Here is a 19,118-nt window from a genome sequence, read left to right on the forward strand (position 1 = left end):
ATTCTAAAATAGATTACATTCATTTTTTTTACACACAATACCACATAATAAAAAAAAGTGAAAACAGGTGTTTAGAAATTTTTGCAAAGTAATTAAAAATAAATAACTGAAGTATCACATTGACATAAGTATTCAGACCTTTTACTTAGTACTTTATTGAGGAACCTTTGGCAGCGATTACAGCCTCAAGTCTTATTGGGTATGACACTACAAGCTTGGCACACCTGTATTTGGGTAATTTCTCCCATTCTTCTCTACAGATCCTCTCAAGCTCTGTCAGGTTGGATGGGGAGCGTCAATGCAGTTATTTTCAGGTCCGTCCAGAGATGTTCGATCGGGTTCAAGGCCGGGCTCTGGCTGAGTCACTCAAGGACATTCACAGACTTGTCACGAAGCCACTCCTGCATTGTCATGGCTGTGTGCTTAGGGTCGTTGACCTTTTGGAAGGTGAACCTCCGCCCCAGTCTGAGGTCTGAGCTGGTTTTCATCAAGGATCTCACTGTACTTTGCTCCGTTCAACTTTCCCTAAATCCTGACTAGTCTCCCAGTTCCTGCCACTGAAAAACATCCCCACAGCATGAAGCTGCCATCACCATGCTTCACTGTAGGTATGGTATTGGCCAGGTGATGAGCGGTGCCTGTTTTTTCCAGACATTAAATTTGGCATTCAGGCCAAAGAGTTCAATTTTGGTTTCATCAGAACAGAGAATCTTGTTTCTCATGGTCTGAGAGTCCTTTAGGTGCCCTTTGGCAAACTCCAAGTGGGCTGTCCTGTGTATTTTACTGAGGAGTGGCTTCCATCTGGCCACTCTACCATAAAGGCCTGATTGGTCGAGTGCTGCAGATATAGTTGTCCTTCTGGAAAATTCTCCCATCTCCACAGAGGAACTCTGGAGCTCTGTCAGAGTGACCATCGGGTTCTTGGTCACCTCCCTAACCAAGGCCCTTCTCCCCCGATTGCTCAGTTTGGCCGGGCGGCCAGCTCTATGAAGAGTCCTGGTGGTTCCAAAGTTCTTCCATTTAAGAATGACGGAGGCCACTGTGCTCTTCGAGACCTGCAATGCTGCAGAAATTGTTTTATACCCTTCCCCAGATCTGTGCCTTGACAAAATCTTGTCTCGGAGGTCTACAGACAATTCCTTCGTCTTCGTGGCTTGGTTTTTGCTCTGACATGCACTGTCAACTGTGGGACCTTATATAGACAGGTGTGTGCCTTTCCAAAATCATGTCCAATCAGTTCAATTTACCACTGGTGTACTCCAATCAAGTTGTAGAAACATCTCAAGGATAATCAATGGAAACAGGATGAACCTAAATCAATTTTGAGTAACATAGCAAAGGGTCTGAATACTTATGTAAATGTGATATTTCAGTTATTTCTTTTCAATTACTTTGGAAAAATTTCTAAACACATGTTTTTTTCTTTTCATTCTGGGGTATTGTGCATAGATTAATTATAAAAATAATGAATTTTAAAATAAGTTTGTAACGTAACAAAATGTGGAAAAAGTGAAGGGATCTGAATACTTTCTGAATGCATTGTACACATAAGTAATGCTAGAAAGCAAATAAGAGTTTACTCAAAGCCTTTCCATACATGTGTGCCTTGAGAATATTTAGATATGAAGTGCCTTGTTTTAATTGTCCCTGTGTTTCCACTATGCTAATTAAATAGAACATTTACATTTGAGTTATTCTGTTTCCATGGTGATGAATCTTGGCAGCCCATGATAAATTCATATTCTATATGAAGAGATTTTTTCTACCAAGAAGCCCAATTGCCAAATTTGTTTTATGTTGACAATGATGTAGCTCACGCTTAATGTATTTGTTATAGCAGTAGCATATATGTTGCTCTCTGTTGCTGCCTCCATTCTCATCACCAAATGTGGCTGCAACCACTTTTGGGACAGGGACTGTCAACAGACATTCCCTGGTAGGATATGTCTGTCACAATCTGTGCCAATCTCAAGGGAAACTAGAGCAGGGAAATAAATGCTGGCTTTGTCAAGGACTCCTCATCCCATGAGAGAATACAAAAAGCAACCATGATTATTTAATCTGAAATGCAATATAACTTGGATTCAAATTGATATACAATGCCATTGAATCCTATGGTTATTTACAAAGTCCAAAGCAGCAGTGATCTCTCGTTGACAGTCATATGTTTCTCCTGTGGATTGGCTAGCAACCTATTTCACTGCATCATATTTTATAGTAAATTGCCCTGCTAAGTGTCTATTTTAATTGTAATTCAATGTTTAAATGAATTAATCTACCAGGGCATTAATTGAAGAATTTCTCCTGTGGCCTCTGAAAAAGGTACATTGTAATCATTTTTGAACAGTCTTATAATGTTTGTTCAGCTGCTGTGATGACAAGAGTCTTGAAAGAACAGACTTCCTGAAATAATTGCAAATCACATATTTTATTAACTTTTACATTAATACTTAATAATTTCACTTTCATACTTATGCAAATCCATGAAAAAAAATTATTGAAGTAATGTAAATGAACCAATTTTTTTTAATAAGCAAATTATATGAGGATGCATTCATATGGGATGTCAACTATGTTAATGGAAAAGCTGCATAATGTACAACGACCTTGAACTAATTGCCACTGGGAAGCACACTGCTGCAGCCTATGGAACATCTCTATAAAATGTATTTTGGGTGGGTGGGTAATGAGTTACATAGATCTGGCCCACACAGCATGAAGAGATCTACAAGCATGGCCCATTATGGCAAAAAAAATTAGAACCACATGTAGCTTTCTCCTAATCAAAGCCAATACTTAATTGAGTGGGACTAAGTAGCCATTATGCTTGAAGCAAACCTGGATTTTAGATTTAGGTTTATTATTGTCATGTGCACCAAGATAATAATAATAATAATAATAATAATAAATTTTATTTGCGGGCGCCTTTCAAAGTCTCAAGGACACCTTACAGAGATTAACAAGAGAGAAAAAACATATAATCGGAGTAAAATAAATAATAACGACATCACCAATACACAAATTAAAGACAGAAATCGCACCAAAGACAAAAAAATCAAAAACACAATGTGAAGAGAGAGCAGCGGCAGCTAAAGCGCGCCAGCGTCCACTCTCCCTTCCGACAGCCATCTTGGACACAGACTAACATATTAACTTACACACAAAAAAAAATCATGATTGCCACTGTGGGGGAAGGCACAATGTCCAGTCCCAATCTCCAGTTCTCCCAAAGTCAAGCCTATTGAGGCCACCGCCATTGCCTCTACGGAGGCCCGATGTTCCTGGCCGTTCTGGCCGGGTGGTGTTGCCCCGGCGTCGGGAGAGTCCTTTCAGTGGCTGGGCCACCTGGAACGGCCGCTTCGTAACTGGGGACTGCGGCTCCCGAAGCCGACAAGGCCGCGCCGGTTTGAAGCTCCCAGGCTCCCGATGTTAGAGTCGGTGCCGCCCGCTCCGCTCCGCAGACCCGCAGCCCGGAGGTGTTGAACACGGCGGTCACAGCTCACCGGAGCTCCAGCGCGTCGATCCAGCGCGGTGACCCAGGCAAGGCATCGCCCGCTCCACACCGCAATAGCGCTCCAGCGCTGTGCCGCCACCGAAGCCGAGATGCTGGGCGGTCCCCGACAGGAAACGGCGCTCCACGCCCGCTGGTAGGCCACGAGGACGGGTCGGCGGGGCAGCCCGGAGAAAAAGCTGCCTCACCAACTAGGTAGGGACCTAGAAATATTATTACCCCCTACCCCCCACATTAAAAAGTAATTTCTCCCACAGACAAGGCACAGAACACACTAAAACTTCCAAAAAAAAGTGAATTAAACGGACGGCTGCTGGTTAGCAGCCGTTCCCCAAGATGGCTCCTCCTCCAGTGAGATACGGTGAAACTACTAGAGAGTGGTCCTGACCTACCATCTACCTCTTTGAGACTTTGAATTATGTTTAATGGGACTTTACTGGACTTTATCTTGCACTAAACATTATTCCCTTTATCCTGTATCTGTACACTGTGGACAATTTGATTGTAAACATGTATAGTCATTTTGCTGAATGTATAGCACACAACAAAAAAGCTTTTCACTGTACTTCAGCGCACATGACAATAATAAACTAAACTAAACCATCCTTTGGAGCTCAGCCCATGGATCTATATCTCATGACTCCTTTTGGGAATCCTGACTAAGTAAGAATAGGCCTGGGCTTGGCTGTAATTTTGTTTATATGTTGAAAGATCTGTTCAGCATCTCACATGATGCCATTGAGTGAATCGATGTTGTAAGTAGACCCTTAACCACACTGCAAGGGAAACCTTTCAGGAGGGGAGTGAGGAGTTTGGGAATGAACAATTACACTAGTGTGAAGCAATTAAACTAGTGTGTCACTGATATACATTGTATTATTGTTTCAGCTCAGTACTTTGCGAGCACAATGTTCATCGTGGGCCTGTCTGTGGTCGTCACTGTGCTGGTTCTTCAGTTTCATCACCATGATCCTCATGCTGGAAAAATGCCCAAGTGGGTAAGTTAACAACATCATCACAAAGATCAAAGATAGTGAGTCACTCACAATACTAATGATTTGGATGAGAGAATTAGGTGTAATATTTTCAGGTCTGCGGATGCCACATGACTGGGTGGTGGTGTGAGCCTTGTGGAGAATACAGAAAAACTCCACTATGATACACACAGGTTAGTGTGTTGGGAAAAAAATGGCAGATGCACCGCAATGTGGATAAATGTGGTTATCCAATTTAGAGGCAAAAAGAGGAAGACAGATTATTGTCTGAATGATGATAGATTGGGAAAGAGGGAAAATCAACCATTCACTGCAAGGAAGATTAGAAATGCTGCAGACAGTTAAGAAGGGAAGTCACATGTTGACCTTGGTAATGAGAGGACTCAGGTTGATGAGCAGCAATGTCCTGTGGTGTTTATTTAGGAAATAAAAATGTATTAAAAAAAACTACATCCAGAAATCTGACAAGGCCTTGGTGAGACCACACCTTGAGTACTGTGAGCAGTTTCTGCCTCTTCACCAGAGAAAAGATGTTCTTGTAATGGAGAAAGTACAGCAAAGGTTTCTGAGATGGTAGGACCAATGCGTTAAAGGAGACCAGCTGATTAGGCCTGTATTACTAGAGTTCAGAAGAATGAGAGATCTCATAGAAACCTATAAAATCCGAACAGTACCAATCAGACCAGATGCAGGAAGGATGTTTCTTATGGTGGGACGGTTCAGGAGCAGGGGTCAAAAGGGTTAAGGGGTAAGCCACATAGGAGTGAGATGAGATAAGAAGAGACTTCTTCACCCTGACGATGATGAACTATGATAGACAAAAATGCTGGAGAAACTCAGCGGGTGGGGCAGCATCTATGGAGCGAAGGAAATAGGCGACGTCTCGGGTCGAGACCCTTCTTCAGACTGATGTGAGGGTGGGGGGGTGGAGGGGCGGGAAGAAGAAAGGAAGAGGCGGAGACAGTGGGCTGCGGGAGAGCTGGGAAGGGGAGGAGAAAGCAGGGACTACCTGAAATTGGAGAAGTCAGTGTTCATACCGCTGTGGTGTAGTGCCCAAGCGAAATATGAGGTGCTGCTCCTAAAATTCATGGTGGGCCTCACTCTGGCCATGGAGGAGGCCTAGGACAGAAAGGTCGGATTCGGAATGGGAGGGGGAGTTGAAGTGCTGAGCCACCGGGAGATCAGATTTGTTATTGCGAACCGAGCGGAGGTGTTGGGCAAAGCGATCGCCAAACCTACACTTGGTCTCACCGATGTAGAAGTCTACCGATTTTCCAGCATCTGCAGTTCCTTCTTAAACACGATGAACTATGGAACTCTTTACCATAGTAAGCAATTAAAGCCAAATGTTTGAGAAGGAACTAGGAAATGTTCTTAATGCTAAAGGGGTTAAAAGCTATTGGGCTAAAACAAGCAAAGGGAAATTAATTTGGATGATCATCCATGATCATATCTAATGGGGGAGCAGTCTCAAAGGCTGAATGGCCTACTCCTGCTCCCAACTTCTCTGATTCGATGTTCTGTACTAGAGGAAGTGGTTCTGTTTATCACATGTAGTAATGCTTTAAATGTAGCAAAGCTTAAACTATCCCCACATAGGGAAGTAATAGCCATTAATGTGAATCCTAACAAAGTGACATAGTGATGTAGTGACATAGAAATGCAAGTTCAAAAGAGGTTTCCATTTAGTTTAGTTTACAGCTTAGTTCCTTAATTTTCAGTTTAGTTCTGATGCAGCTCGGTATCAAGCCCTTCGGCCCACCGAGTCCGCACTAACCAGTGATCCCCGCACATTAACACTACCCTACACACACTAGGGACATTTTTTTTAAACATTTTATACCATGCCAATTAACCTATGTCTTTGGGTTGTGGGAGGAAACTGGAGCACCCTGAGAAAACACATGCTAGTTACGGGGAGAATGTACAAACTCCGAATAGACAAGCGCCCATAGTCAGGATCCAGCCTGGATCTCTGGCACTCTACTGCTATGCCACTGTGTCACCACCTCATTAGAGTTAGATATAATTCAAAGGAACTAGTACTGGAGCTGACATAAATATCCATCGGACTCACTGACATTCATTAGGGAAGGTTCCAGTCTGGCTTGTATGCAAGTGTAGCCCCACAACAATCCATTTCACTTGCATTTCTCCTCTGGAATGGCCTTTGAGATTCAATTCATTGATGTTTGCGAAAGGATCATTAATGGTGGCCTTGACAGTGATAGACACATCCCGTGAAAGAATGGAGAAGGAGAACTCTTTCTTTCCTCAAGGTTTCTCCAATCTAATCCACATAAAAGTTTCATTAGGATTTTACTGACATGAAAGAATGTTGGTGTTAATCAATTGTCAGCCTTCTTGCACTCCCCAACAACAGCATCCTAGTCCAGCCAATTAATATAATGGACCAATTAGGCTTTGTCCATGGCAGATCATGTCTTACAAACTTGACTGAGTTATTTGAGGGGATGATGAAGGTGAATGATAAGTGTCGGGCATTGGATGTTGTCAACATGGATTTTTGTAGAGACAAGTGACAAAATCCTTCACAGTAGCTGATCCAGAAGATGAGATATCTGGGATCCTTGGTGACTTGTTTGAATTTGGATATTTAGATTCAGAACTGGCTTATTCAAAGACAACAGATAGTTGTGGTGGAAGGGTACTATACTCACAGAGATCTATGACCAGTGAAATTCTGCAGGGATCTGGGTTGCAAACTGTTTTGTTTGTGATATATAAACAACGTACTTAAATGTAGATGGGTTGGTTGGTAAGTTTGCAGATGACACTTAAATTGGAGGAGTTGCAAAGAGTGAGCAAGGCTGTCAAAGTATACAGCGGGATATAGATCAGCTGGAGAAATGGGCGGACAAATGGCAGTTCATAGAATGGTATATAAAGCACATGGTAACCTTGCCTTCATCAGTCAGGGCATTGAGTATAAAAGTAAGGTTGCAACTTTGGTTAGGCCACATTTGGAATATTTTGTGCAGTATCATGGAGTATTCTAGTTGTCCCATTACATGATGGATGTGTGGGGTTTGGAGAGAGTGCAGAAGAGATTCGCCAGATTGTTGCCTGGATTAGAGTGAATTAGCTAAAAGGAGAGGGTGGACAAACTTGGATCGCTTTCTCTGGAGCATTGGGGGCTGAGGGGAGACTTGATTGGAGTATATAAAATGATTAGAGGTATAGATAGGGTAGACAGTCAGAACTTTTGCCCTGGGTGGAAATAGAGTCATGGAGCCATACAGCATGGAAGGAGGCCGTTCGACCAAACTTGCCCATGCCAAACAAGATGCCTCATAAACCTTAGTCCTGCGTTCCTGCATTTGTGGGCATAGCTTTAAGGGGCAGGTCCAAGGAACAGTGCAGGGAAAGCTTTTCACGCAAAGACTGCACGTGCTTTGACCATGCTGCTTGGGGTGGTGGTGGAGGCAGATACGATAGTGGCATTTTGAGGGCTTTTGGATGGCCACATGACAGACAGGGAATGGAGGGATATGGATTGTTTTCAGGCAGAGAAGATGATTTTAACTTAGCAACATGTTCAGCACGGACATTATGGGTCGAAGGGCCTATTCCTGTGCTGTTCTATGTTCTATGTTCTGGCTGTAAATTGTTGGGATCTGACAGATCATTAGGCTCTCAAGTGCTCTCCACTGAGGCAAATTAAGGTTGGTATTATTCACCTCCTGATTTGTTTTGCTTCCTCTTTCCCCTCCTGAGAAATTCCTCATGTCAACATTGTGGTTCACCGGCAGAGGGTTAGGATTGCAAACACAATTTAAATGTAAATAGGTTAATAAAATGATATTTTTTTTAAATCTGCAGATTATGGAAATATAAACAGGAAATGCCAGAAACATGTGGCAGGTCAGAACAGCATCTGTTGCAGGAAAAATAATTGATGTTTTAGCATCAGGAATTTATCTGAAGTGGGAAAGTGGGAAAGGTTGGTAGGTTATTTGGCCAATGTAAATTGCCCCTCACGTGTGAGTAAGTGTTATACCTGGAGGGATGGGGTGGATGAGCTGAGGGGATGTACGAAGAATAAAATTGGATATGCATTTGGACATCGGTAGTTCAAGGTTGGCATGGATGCTGTGGACAAATAGGACTTGTTCCCAAATTGTACATCTCTGTGAAGGTTTTTGTAGATTTGGATTTGAATTATTTTGTTGTCATATACACCAAGGGTCCTATAGTAATGGATAGTATATACACAGTAATAAAATGATACGTTATCACTATTGCACATATGCTATCTGCTTTGTGGCTCACAAAGACAGTGTTGATACAGTTATGATAAATATAATGACGTGCAAAACAGCAGATTGGGGCTTTGTGAATATCTACGCTGATATTCTTCGAGGATCGGTGCTGTGGTCTGTTTATTACCACTGTTCTTACCTGAATTCTAAAGTAAAATTCATTGCTAAACTGTTGCACCTTGTGTGTAATCTGCAAAGCTCTTGTCTGCATTTGTATTCTTTTCTGTTTGCTACAGTGGAGTCAGTAACTTTGATTTATTATTGTGCCAAATAGTTGACATCAGTCAATAGTTCATGATCATTGGCAGGGTCCCAGAGGTCCTCATCCTGAACACCTGCAGTTATCAAAGGCTGCTTGATTGTATGCGGTATTTTATTGTGCAAAAGAACCTGAGGCACAATAGCTCCTTCTCAAGGATGATCTTTCTGGAATAAAGTGAGGCGCAGAAGTGAAAATCGATGAACAACAATGCCCACTGTCAGTTGGCAGAATGTTCTAACCATTCTTCCACAGAAAAGATGTGACAAAAAAATGTTACCAAGAAATGTGTCTATATTTCACAACTCACACATATGTTAGGCAAGTGTCCTCTTGAGATTAGAAGAATGAGAGGTGACCTCACAGAGATGCACAAAATTCTCAGTGGCTTCAATGAGGGTGGATAAAGGGAGGGCTGAGAAGCACAGTTATGGAGCTCAGTCTGAAAATATGGGGCAACTCGTGTAGGATTGAGCTGGGGAGACATTTCTTTGTGCAGAGGATGGTGAATCTTCATAATCCGCCATCCCAGAAGGCAGTGAAGGCCTGGTTAATGACCGCATTCAAAACAGAGATTGCTAAATTTTTGGATATTGGATGAATCAAGGAACATGGGTATAAGACAGGAAAATGTTTGCGGTGGAAGGATGAGCAATGATTCTAGTGAATGGCAGAGCAGGTTCAAGGCATGGATTACCTCCTACTACAACCATTATTAATGTTCTTATGTTAGATGTTATTGTAAACCATTTGTTGAATGATTACATAATTTATCGAGGTTTGTGATTTTCCTGCTGTGTATTCCAAACGCACAAGTATACAGTCTGAAGAAGGGTCCTGACTGATAATGTCACCTATCCATGTCCTTTGGGGACTCTGCCAGACCCGATGAGTTACTCCAGCACTCTTGTGTTCTATACAATTGTACTCAGTTGTCCAGATGTGAGCTGTGCCATAATATGGCATGCATTAGAAGGCTGGGTGGTGCTTCTGGCTATCTTACAACAAATGAATGACCTGCAGGCTACCTGGGTCACTCACCCAGAGGCTGAACTACATTTGCTGTAGTCCAGCACTAGAAACTCACTGCAGGAGGTTTATCTTTCAGTGTTTAAAGATTGCATAAAAGGTTACCCCTACTATTGTTCGTCCTTGAGTACCCATACTTTGACTGTGACCCCAACAACCCCCCCCCCCCCCTCCCCCGCCATGAGTTTGCCCTTTTCCTACTTCACCCCACCTAATATTCCTCTCCTTATTCCCCCTCGGCAAGATTGCCCCAACTCAACCCTCGGAGTCCTGTTCACCTATCCTCACATGCCTCTTTTCACACATATCCATGTCCTTTAGGGATTCTGCCTGACCCAATGAGTTACTTCAGCACTCTTGCATTCTACACAATTGTACACAGTTGTCCAGATCTTCAAAGATCTGCCGACTGACCCGCAACCTATTTCCTCCACGCGATCCACAATGGAATGTTGCAAGGATGTTAAATATGCAAATCATGATTGATCATGCAGGATGCATAGTCATGGCGTTATACAACAAAGAAATAGGCCTTTCGGCCCACTGGTCCATGCCGACTAAGCTGGCATTCTGGGCAAGTCATATCATTTGCATTTGGCCCATATTCTTCCAAACCCTGCCTGTCCATATATCTGTCCAAATGTCTTGTGTAAATGATAATTGTATCCGATCTATAGCTTTGTCTGGTACTCATTACAAATACGGGCTGTTGTCCTAGTGATAAAGTTGGCCCTGAGTTCCCTCTTAAGTCTCTCCCCTCTGAACTTAAGCCCATGTCTCCTAATTTTTGCATCCTCTACCATGTGAAGAAATCTAGGGGCATTCACTTTATCTATGCCCCTCAGGATTTTCTACACCTCAATATGGTCACCCCTGAACCTCCTGCGCCCCAGCATATCCAACCTCTCTCTATAATTCAAGCCTGTGTCGAGGTAATATTCTGATTAATTCTTCCAAATCCTTTCCAAATTAATGTCATTCTTCCTACAGCTGGGCAACCAGAACTGCACACGGTACGACAAGTGTGATCTCACCAATGACTTGTGTAGCTGTAGCATGATGTCCCAACTTTAATATTCAATTCCCATCCCATTGAAGACAAATGTGCCACACACCTTCTTCACCATCCTGTCCACCTGACCCACTTTCAGCTAACTACACGTTAGATTCCAGATCTCGCTGCATGTTTTCTAACAGGAGGTCGTTGCCCAAAACATATGTTGGGTGACATTCATTGTGTGTTGAATACGCGTGACTTGTCATGGGAACATTCCTATGCTCTTAAATTTAATGAAGTGGAGGTTGAAACGTTAATTAATTTCTTAATCTGCTGATGTAACTTTAGAGACACAACAAATGAGGTGAGACTTGATAAAATCATTAAGCTCCATTACAATATTGACTGCTTAAACCAGAGGTCTCATAAATCTTCTGACAGTCAACTTCATGTTAATGATCAGAGATCCCTTCATGACGCACTCAATGAAGTGATCAGATAATCTATTTTAGTGTACTTGTACTGTTAAATATTGCTTCGAGCACTGTCGTCACATCCTTAGAATAAACTCCACTATGCTGACATAACAACTTCCAAAGTCAACTCCTTTGTTTTAATCACCCTCAGTGTCAGCTCTGGTCTCTGCGACTGAAATATGTGGGTCCATTCCCCACTTCAAAGCTTAAATTCATGGTAAAAACTAATGAGTGCTGCATTATCTGTTGTTTAGTTTAGAGATTTAGTTTAGTTTAGTTTAAACAGGTGCTTCGGCCCACCGAGTCCACACCGACCAGCGATCCCCACACATTAACACCATCCTTCATGCACTAGGGACAATTTACACTTATACCAAGCCAATTAACCTACAAACCTTTACATCTTTGGAGTGTGGGAGGAAACCAAAGATCTCGGAGAAAACCCACGCGGTCACGGGGAGAACGTATAAACTCCATATAACCAGCACCCATAGTCGGGATCGAACCCGGGTCTCCGGCGCTGCAAGCACTGTAAGGCAGCAACACTACCACTGTGCCACCGTGCTGCCCCATTGCGATGGCTTTTCATTGAGATGTTAAGCCAAAGTCTCATCTACCATTTCCAGTAGACCTAAAAGGTACCATGATTCTATGAAGAAATGCAGAGGAATTATCAACAGTGCTGAACCGATGGATACTGCTCAAGTTGCACTATGGTCATCTCGTTATTATTGTTTTATAATAATAATAATATCTTTTATTGTCATTGCACGTCAGTGCAACGAGATTTAGTGTGCAGCTTCCAACCGATATAAAAGAAAAAGAAAATAAATAAATAAGCTGTGCGACGTGACCATCCGAGGGAGACAGTCCAGGGGGGTGGGGGGCACTCAGCAGGACTGGTTCAGAGCCGCTATAGCTCTGGGAATAAAGCTGTTTCTGAGTCTGGAGGTTCGGGCGTAGAAGGCCTTGTAACGTCTGCCGGAGGGAAGTAGTTCGAACAGTCCATTACAAGGGTGTGAGGAATCTTTATGGATGCTGACGGTCATCCTGAGGCACCGTGTGTGGTAGATGCCCTCCAAGGCTGGTAGTTGTGTCCCAATAATCCTCTGCGCTCTGTGGATGACGCGCTGAAGAGCTCTCCTCTTCCTAGTGAAAGTGAAGTATAACTGCTATTGGATGGGCAGGACTTGCTACTCAATGTTCTGGGGTATCGGTTTTACTGGCGTGACAGAGGTGGAGGTAAGAGAGTAGGGGTAAGTTACACTCTTGACGAGAGAGAGCATCATGGCAGTACTTAGAGAGGATATCCCGGGGAGAATGTCCGGAAAGGTCATGAGGGTAGAATTTTGAAATTAGTAGCGGGGGACCATTTTCATGCTAAAGGCCCCCAATGCCATCACAGGAGGGGAGGGAAGAATAATATTGTAATAATAAGTGCTTTTAGCTTTTAACATCCCTAATGTTCTTTCTCGAAGGCATCAGAGGAAAATTTGCAAGAATTGATTAGATGAGCTTATGTGCAGGTAAAGGGACAGTGTTCAAGACAAGCATATTCAAGACATTCAAGAAATTAGGAAGGCACAAAGAGGCATGAGATATCCTTGGCAGACCAAGGGAAAGTGGTATCCTAAGAGATTCAATAAGTATATTCAGAACAAAAGGACAGCTAGGGAGAGAGTAGGTCTCCTTGAGGATCAGTGTGGTGATCTATGCATATAACAACAAGAACTGAGCATAGTCTTAAATGAATACGTCATCTGTGGTGGAGGCTGGTTTTTCAGATTGGAGGCTTGTGACCAGTGCTGTGCCATGTGGATTGATTCTGGATAATTTGTCATAAATATAATTGATTTGAATGAAAGTGTAGGTGACATGATTAGTAAGGTTGTGGATATTGTGCCTTTATTTAAGAAGGGAAGCAGGGAACTACAGGAAGGGATTCTTGGTGGCAAGTTTATTTGCATTAGAAAAGGCAAGGACAATTAAGGTTCAGTATGGCTTTGTGCGTGGGAAATCATATCATAAATTTGACTGAGTTTTTTGTAGGTTTAGGTTTATTAGTCATCTGTAGTGAGGTACAGCGAAAAGCTTTGTTTTACATGCTATCCATACAAATCAGATATAATATACATAAACACGATCAAATCAAACTTAAGTATAATATGTAGATCAAAAGAGAAGATGCAGAGATCAAAATATAGTTCTCAGCATTGTAACACATCAGTTCCTGATACAAAGTCCAATGTCCACGATGAGAAGAGGTCAATTGGACAGTACTGAAGCTTATGAAGCAGTGACCAAGAGATTTGACAAGGGCAGTGCACTTCATGGTTTTGAGCTCGTTATTATTTGACATGTATATTAATGAGTTGGATGAGAATGCAGGTGGTATGATTAGTAACTTTGTGGATGGTGTATAGTGGACAGTGGACAGTGAAAATTTGGTGTTCAGTGGACAGTGAGAAAGGTTGTCTAAGATTACAACAAGATCTAGATCAATAGGAAAATGGGCAAGGGAATAGCAGATGTAAATTAACAAGTACCAAGTAATGTATTTTGGGAAGTTAAACCAAAGTAGTATCCATAGTGAATGGCAGGGCCTTGGGAGGTGTGGTTGAACCAAATGACCTTGGGGTACCAATATATAGATCCCTGAAAATTAGCACACAGGTAGAAAAGGGGTTGAGGATGGCAGATGGCATTTATGGCTACAACATTCAAGTTCTCTGCAAAAATCTATGCCCAGTTCATCTGTTTTTCCAGTTAAACTTCTTGCCTTGAAATGCTTATTTGGTTGCAAAGCACTAGGAACACCCTGCAATTGTGGGATTACCATTGCAATTAGATTTAGATTCTATAACTGTTGTAATAAAACCTAGAATTCCATCAGCTTTATTTTACAACTTTATAGATTAGAAGAATTACTTTTAATGGACTGTAAACCCTTCATCGCAAATCCCATAATAAGTACTTGCTTCAATGCAGGAGATAATGGCATTCACAGGCATTCAATTCCATTTGAAATCTTTTTATTCTCTTTCATTCTTATCAGCGTCTCTTTGGTTCCTACTATCTTCTTCAAAATAATTACAGAGGCCTAAATGTTACTGTCAGTGATGAAGTGAGGGCACTTATCTCTGACATTGAAGAAAGCTAATGTTTCTGTTGCAGCTACTGTTTTAAACATTTTAGCTAACACATTTGTACTTTACACAGATCTGAAGATCGGAACATAGGGATACGATGTAAAGTCTGTTAAAAAGTCAAAGCAGTACTATTTTCAGAAACAGAAAACTCTAAGAACTCAGTGGGTCAAGCAGCACCAGTGCAGGCAAAACATTCAAGTCAAGGTGTTGAATATTCATCAGGACTGAGGGAGATTCCCAGTAAATATCCATATGAAAGGGAGTGGGTAAGAGCCTAATGGAGAGGGGGAGTGTTGGGACGGAGACTGGTAGGTGACAGGTAAAGCCAGATGGGGATGAGATGGTAGGGTGATATAATCAGGTGGGAGGAGGAGATGGGTGGGATGAATAAAGGAAGGAATAAACTAGGTGGAAAGGTGAGTGCGTGTGGGAAGAGTCCTGCACAGGGTTGCAATCTGAAGCATCAACTCACACCTATTATTTTCACAAATGCTATCTGACCCATGAATTCTTCCAGCGTTCTGTTTTTGTTTCAGGAAAAACCCTGTTTCAACAACCTCTTGCCTTCAGGATTTTCTTTTTCAAATCTATTAACCTTGAAATCAGATCAATTATTTATTCCAACATTACAAGTATCAATTTAATTTGCTCAATGTTTCACTGGTGATGATTTTCCTGTGAACCTGTACACATTATGAAATTAGACCAGACACAACTGTGCACAATCCAGATGACGAACCAGCAACAAACAGACACCTCAGTACAATGCCATTTGCAGTATTCCCATTTTCTGAGTTAAATTGTAACTGGATGGCGGAACATACAACCAACATGGAACTAACTATCTTAGTACAACTAGGAGCACATTACAATACATTGCACAATTCATACTATTTAAAGAAAATTCTTTGTTGATATATTCACATTGGGGGATCTGACTGGTCACCTTCAAAAACCCATTGCACTTTCTATTCACCATCCAAAGTCCAGAGAGTAAGCTATAAACACTGGGGAGTCCTTTCCCAAGATTTAGCTGCTGGAATATTAATTCAATGGGTTTCATGAGTAACCTTTCCAGATGAGGCATAGCAGATTCTGCTGCTGCTCATCCCTATTGATAGCAGCAATCAGCTCATGAATGATACCTCTCTGCTCAGTGATGATAAACTGCTCCAAGTGGCAGGTTTCTGGTATTTGTGTGTCATAGTCATGGAGTTATAGAGCATAAAACACGGCATTCGGCCCAACGTGCCCACGGCGACCAACATGTTCCACTTGGCTGATGTTCCTTTCTCCTCAAACAACCTGCTCCAATCAACTTGAGCGAGACCTTCTCTCATTCCCTCAAACTTGGCCTTACCCCAATTTAGCATTTTAACACGTGGGTTCTCCCTGCCCCTATCTATAATGATCTTAAACCCCATCAAACAGTGGTCAGGTCCCAATAGGCTTCTCCACAAACACTTCATTCACTTGCCCTTCTCAATTTCCCAAGACTCAATCAATCAATCAATCAATCAATCAATCAATCAATCAATCAATCAATCAATCAATCAATCAATCAATCAATCAATCAATCAATCAATCAATCAATCAATCAATCAGTTTTATTCATAACATACAACAATAAAGTGCCGTGAAATGAAATTTGCCAGCGTCGGTACAATCGAAAAGGAACACACAATACACAATACAAATTTAACACAAACATCCACCACAGCATTCTTCACTGTGGTGGAAGGCACAAAGTACAGTCAGTCCTCCTCCATTGCTCCCCCTGGGTCGGGGCCATAAACCTCCGCAGTCGCCGCTGCGGGGGTCAGATGTACAGGCCTTCTCGTCGGGACGTTAAGTCCCGAATCAGCATTTCCCTACCGGAGACTGCAGCTTCAGGATGTTATCAGCCGCGGGCCAGTGGTCTGAGCTCTTCTCCAGCGATCCCTAGCAAGGGGTCCCAGGCTCCGGATGCCGCACTCGCGGCTAGAAGCTCCGCAGACGGCGGTTTCAGGCTGTAACAGTCCGCGGGCCAGCGATCGGAGCACTCCCTTCTGGCGACCCCGGCAAGGGCTCGCCCGCTCCCCGATGAAAAGTCCCCGCTGCGCCCGCTGCTGACACTCCGGGCCCGACTCCGGGAAAGGCCGCACCTATCGATGGTGTTAGGCTGCGAGAGAGGCGACATGGAAAAGTCACCTCTCCGTGGAGGAGGCGACCAAAAGCAGTTCTCCCCTTACCGTCCCTCACCACCCCCCACACAAGACACACCAAGTGACATTAAAACACACATTTGGACACAAAAACAAAAAAAAAATGACGAACAAGCTGCTGGCAGAGCAGCCGTCTTGCATCGCCCCCACCAACCTTATTTAGATTTTGACTAGTTTAAGTGTTGCCCTCTCACATTTGGGGCCCTCTACATAATTCTGGAGAAAGCTCTCCTGAACACTTTTAAGAAATTGCACCCCATCCAAACCTTTCACACTATGCTTTTCCCAGTCAATATTGGGATAGTTAAAATCCCCAACTACACAACATCCTTATTTGACCTGCAGCTGTCTGCAATCTCATGGCATATTTGTTCTTATAATTGCCGTTGACTATTTGGGGGTTTGTAGTACACCCGCAAAAGACCCACACCCCTTCTTCAGACATATATTTAAAAGATATTATAGCAAGATCTCTACATTTTATAACGGAATAATTAACCCATATTTCCTGCAAAATTTGGTCTGAAAATGTCAGTATTTTTTTCTGCTGCTAACAGAATGTAGCAATCCCAGAATTTAAAATGCAGAATGAATTTATTTGGCTCTGAATTTGTGCAACAGCAGTTGTGCTCAACTCTCTTAAATAAATAACGCTGGTATTTATTCACAGATTTTATTCACCACTGCCTTGTTGTTGCTCCTTCCAATGAATATCTTATCCCAGGATTTTATTTCACATTTTTCACAATTTTCTTTACTAATACTTGATATTAATATCAAAAAATATTTAGGCCTAAAAGGAATAATTTCAATCTAGAAGTGTCTATTTTAATCCCACTTTAATTTAAAATCCTTGGAGTTTCTCTGTCAAGCTCATTTGAATCATCAATCTGGCAATATCTTGGTGAGATATTGCCACATTCCTCACTGAACCTTTGGAAAAAGTGGACCGTAGTTGCCTAGCTTTCAAAGGATTTTTTCAAGAGGTTTGTGTGTGGGTTATTTTCATGCCTTCCCACACCATGAAGGATCCAACTCAGCACACTCCCATGCAAATTAAAAGAAAGACAAGTCAAATTAAATAGGGACAGCCAGCACAGCTTTGTACACGGCAGTCTTGTCTCACTAATTATACGAGGCAGGTCCTGTCTCACTAAACTTAATAGAGTTTTTGAGGAGCTAACAAAGGAGATTGATGAAGGTTGGGCTGTGGATGGTGTACACGTGGATTTTCAGTAAGGTTTTTGATAAGGTCCCTCATGGTAGGCTTATCCAGAAGATTAAGATATATGGGATTCAGAATGACTTGGCCGTATGGATTCAAACTGGCTTATTCATGGAAGACAAGGTTGTGGTGGAAGGTAGATATTCTGGCTGGAGGTCTGGGACCAGTGGAGTTCCACAGGGATCTGTGCTGGGACCTTTGCTGTTTATATATATATATATATATACACACACACACACACACACACACACACACACACACACACACATATATACATATACATATACATACACATACACATACACACATATATATATATATATATATATATATATATATATATATATATATATATATATATATATATATATACACATACATATATGACCTGGACGTAAATGGTTGATGAGTAAGTTAGCTGACAACACCAAAATTGGAGGAGTTGCAGACAGTAATGAATGCTGTAAGAAGAAACAGTGGGATATAGATCAGCTGCAGAAATGGGTGTTGAAATGGCAGATGGAGCAAGTGTGATGTGTTGCACTTTGGGTGATTAAATGTAAGGGGAGAGTATACAGTTAATGGCAAGACCATTAACAGCATTGATGTGCTGAAAGATCTTAGAGTTCAAGTTCATAGTGCAGTGGTAAAGAAGGTGTATGGAATGCTTGCCTTCTTTGCTAGGGACAGCGAATATAAGTGTCAGGAAGTCGGTGCAGCTCTATAGAATTCTGTTAGGCCGCATTTGGACTAATGTGTGCAGTTTTGGTCACCCCATTCCAGGAAAGAATTGAAGGCTTTGGAGTGGGTGCAGAAGAGGTTTACCAGAAAGCTGCCTGGATTAGAGAGTTTCAGCTATGGGGTATTGGATAGATATGGGTCTGTTTCTGCTGGAATATCAGAGGTTGAGGGGAAACAGTAAAAATATATAAAATTATGAGAGGCATAGATAAGGTAGACAATTAGAACCTTTTTCCCAGGATGGAAATG

General features: G+C 42.2%; 1 protein-coding gene across 1 annotated transcript in view; it reads left to right on the forward strand.

Moving 5' to 3' along the window:
- LOC116971571 (neuronal acetylcholine receptor subunit alpha-7-like) overlaps positions 1-19,118 on the forward strand; it is a 193,506-nt gene that overhangs the window by 155,643 nt on the left and 18,745 nt on the right. The window contains exon 9 of the mRNA XM_033018804.1: positions 4,400-4,509. Coding sequence (XP_032874695.1) covers positions 4,400-4,509 — 110 coding nt within the window. The remainder of the gene's footprint in view (positions 1-4,399; positions 4,510-19,118) is intronic.

The sequence above is a fragment of the Amblyraja radiata genome, chromosome 3 (genome assembly GCF_010909765.2).
Source record: "Amblyraja radiata isolate CabotCenter1 chromosome 3, sAmbRad1.1.pri, whole genome shotgun sequence".
Lineage (NCBI taxonomy): Eukaryota > Metazoa > Chordata > Chondrichthyes > Rajiformes > Rajidae > Amblyraja > Amblyraja radiata.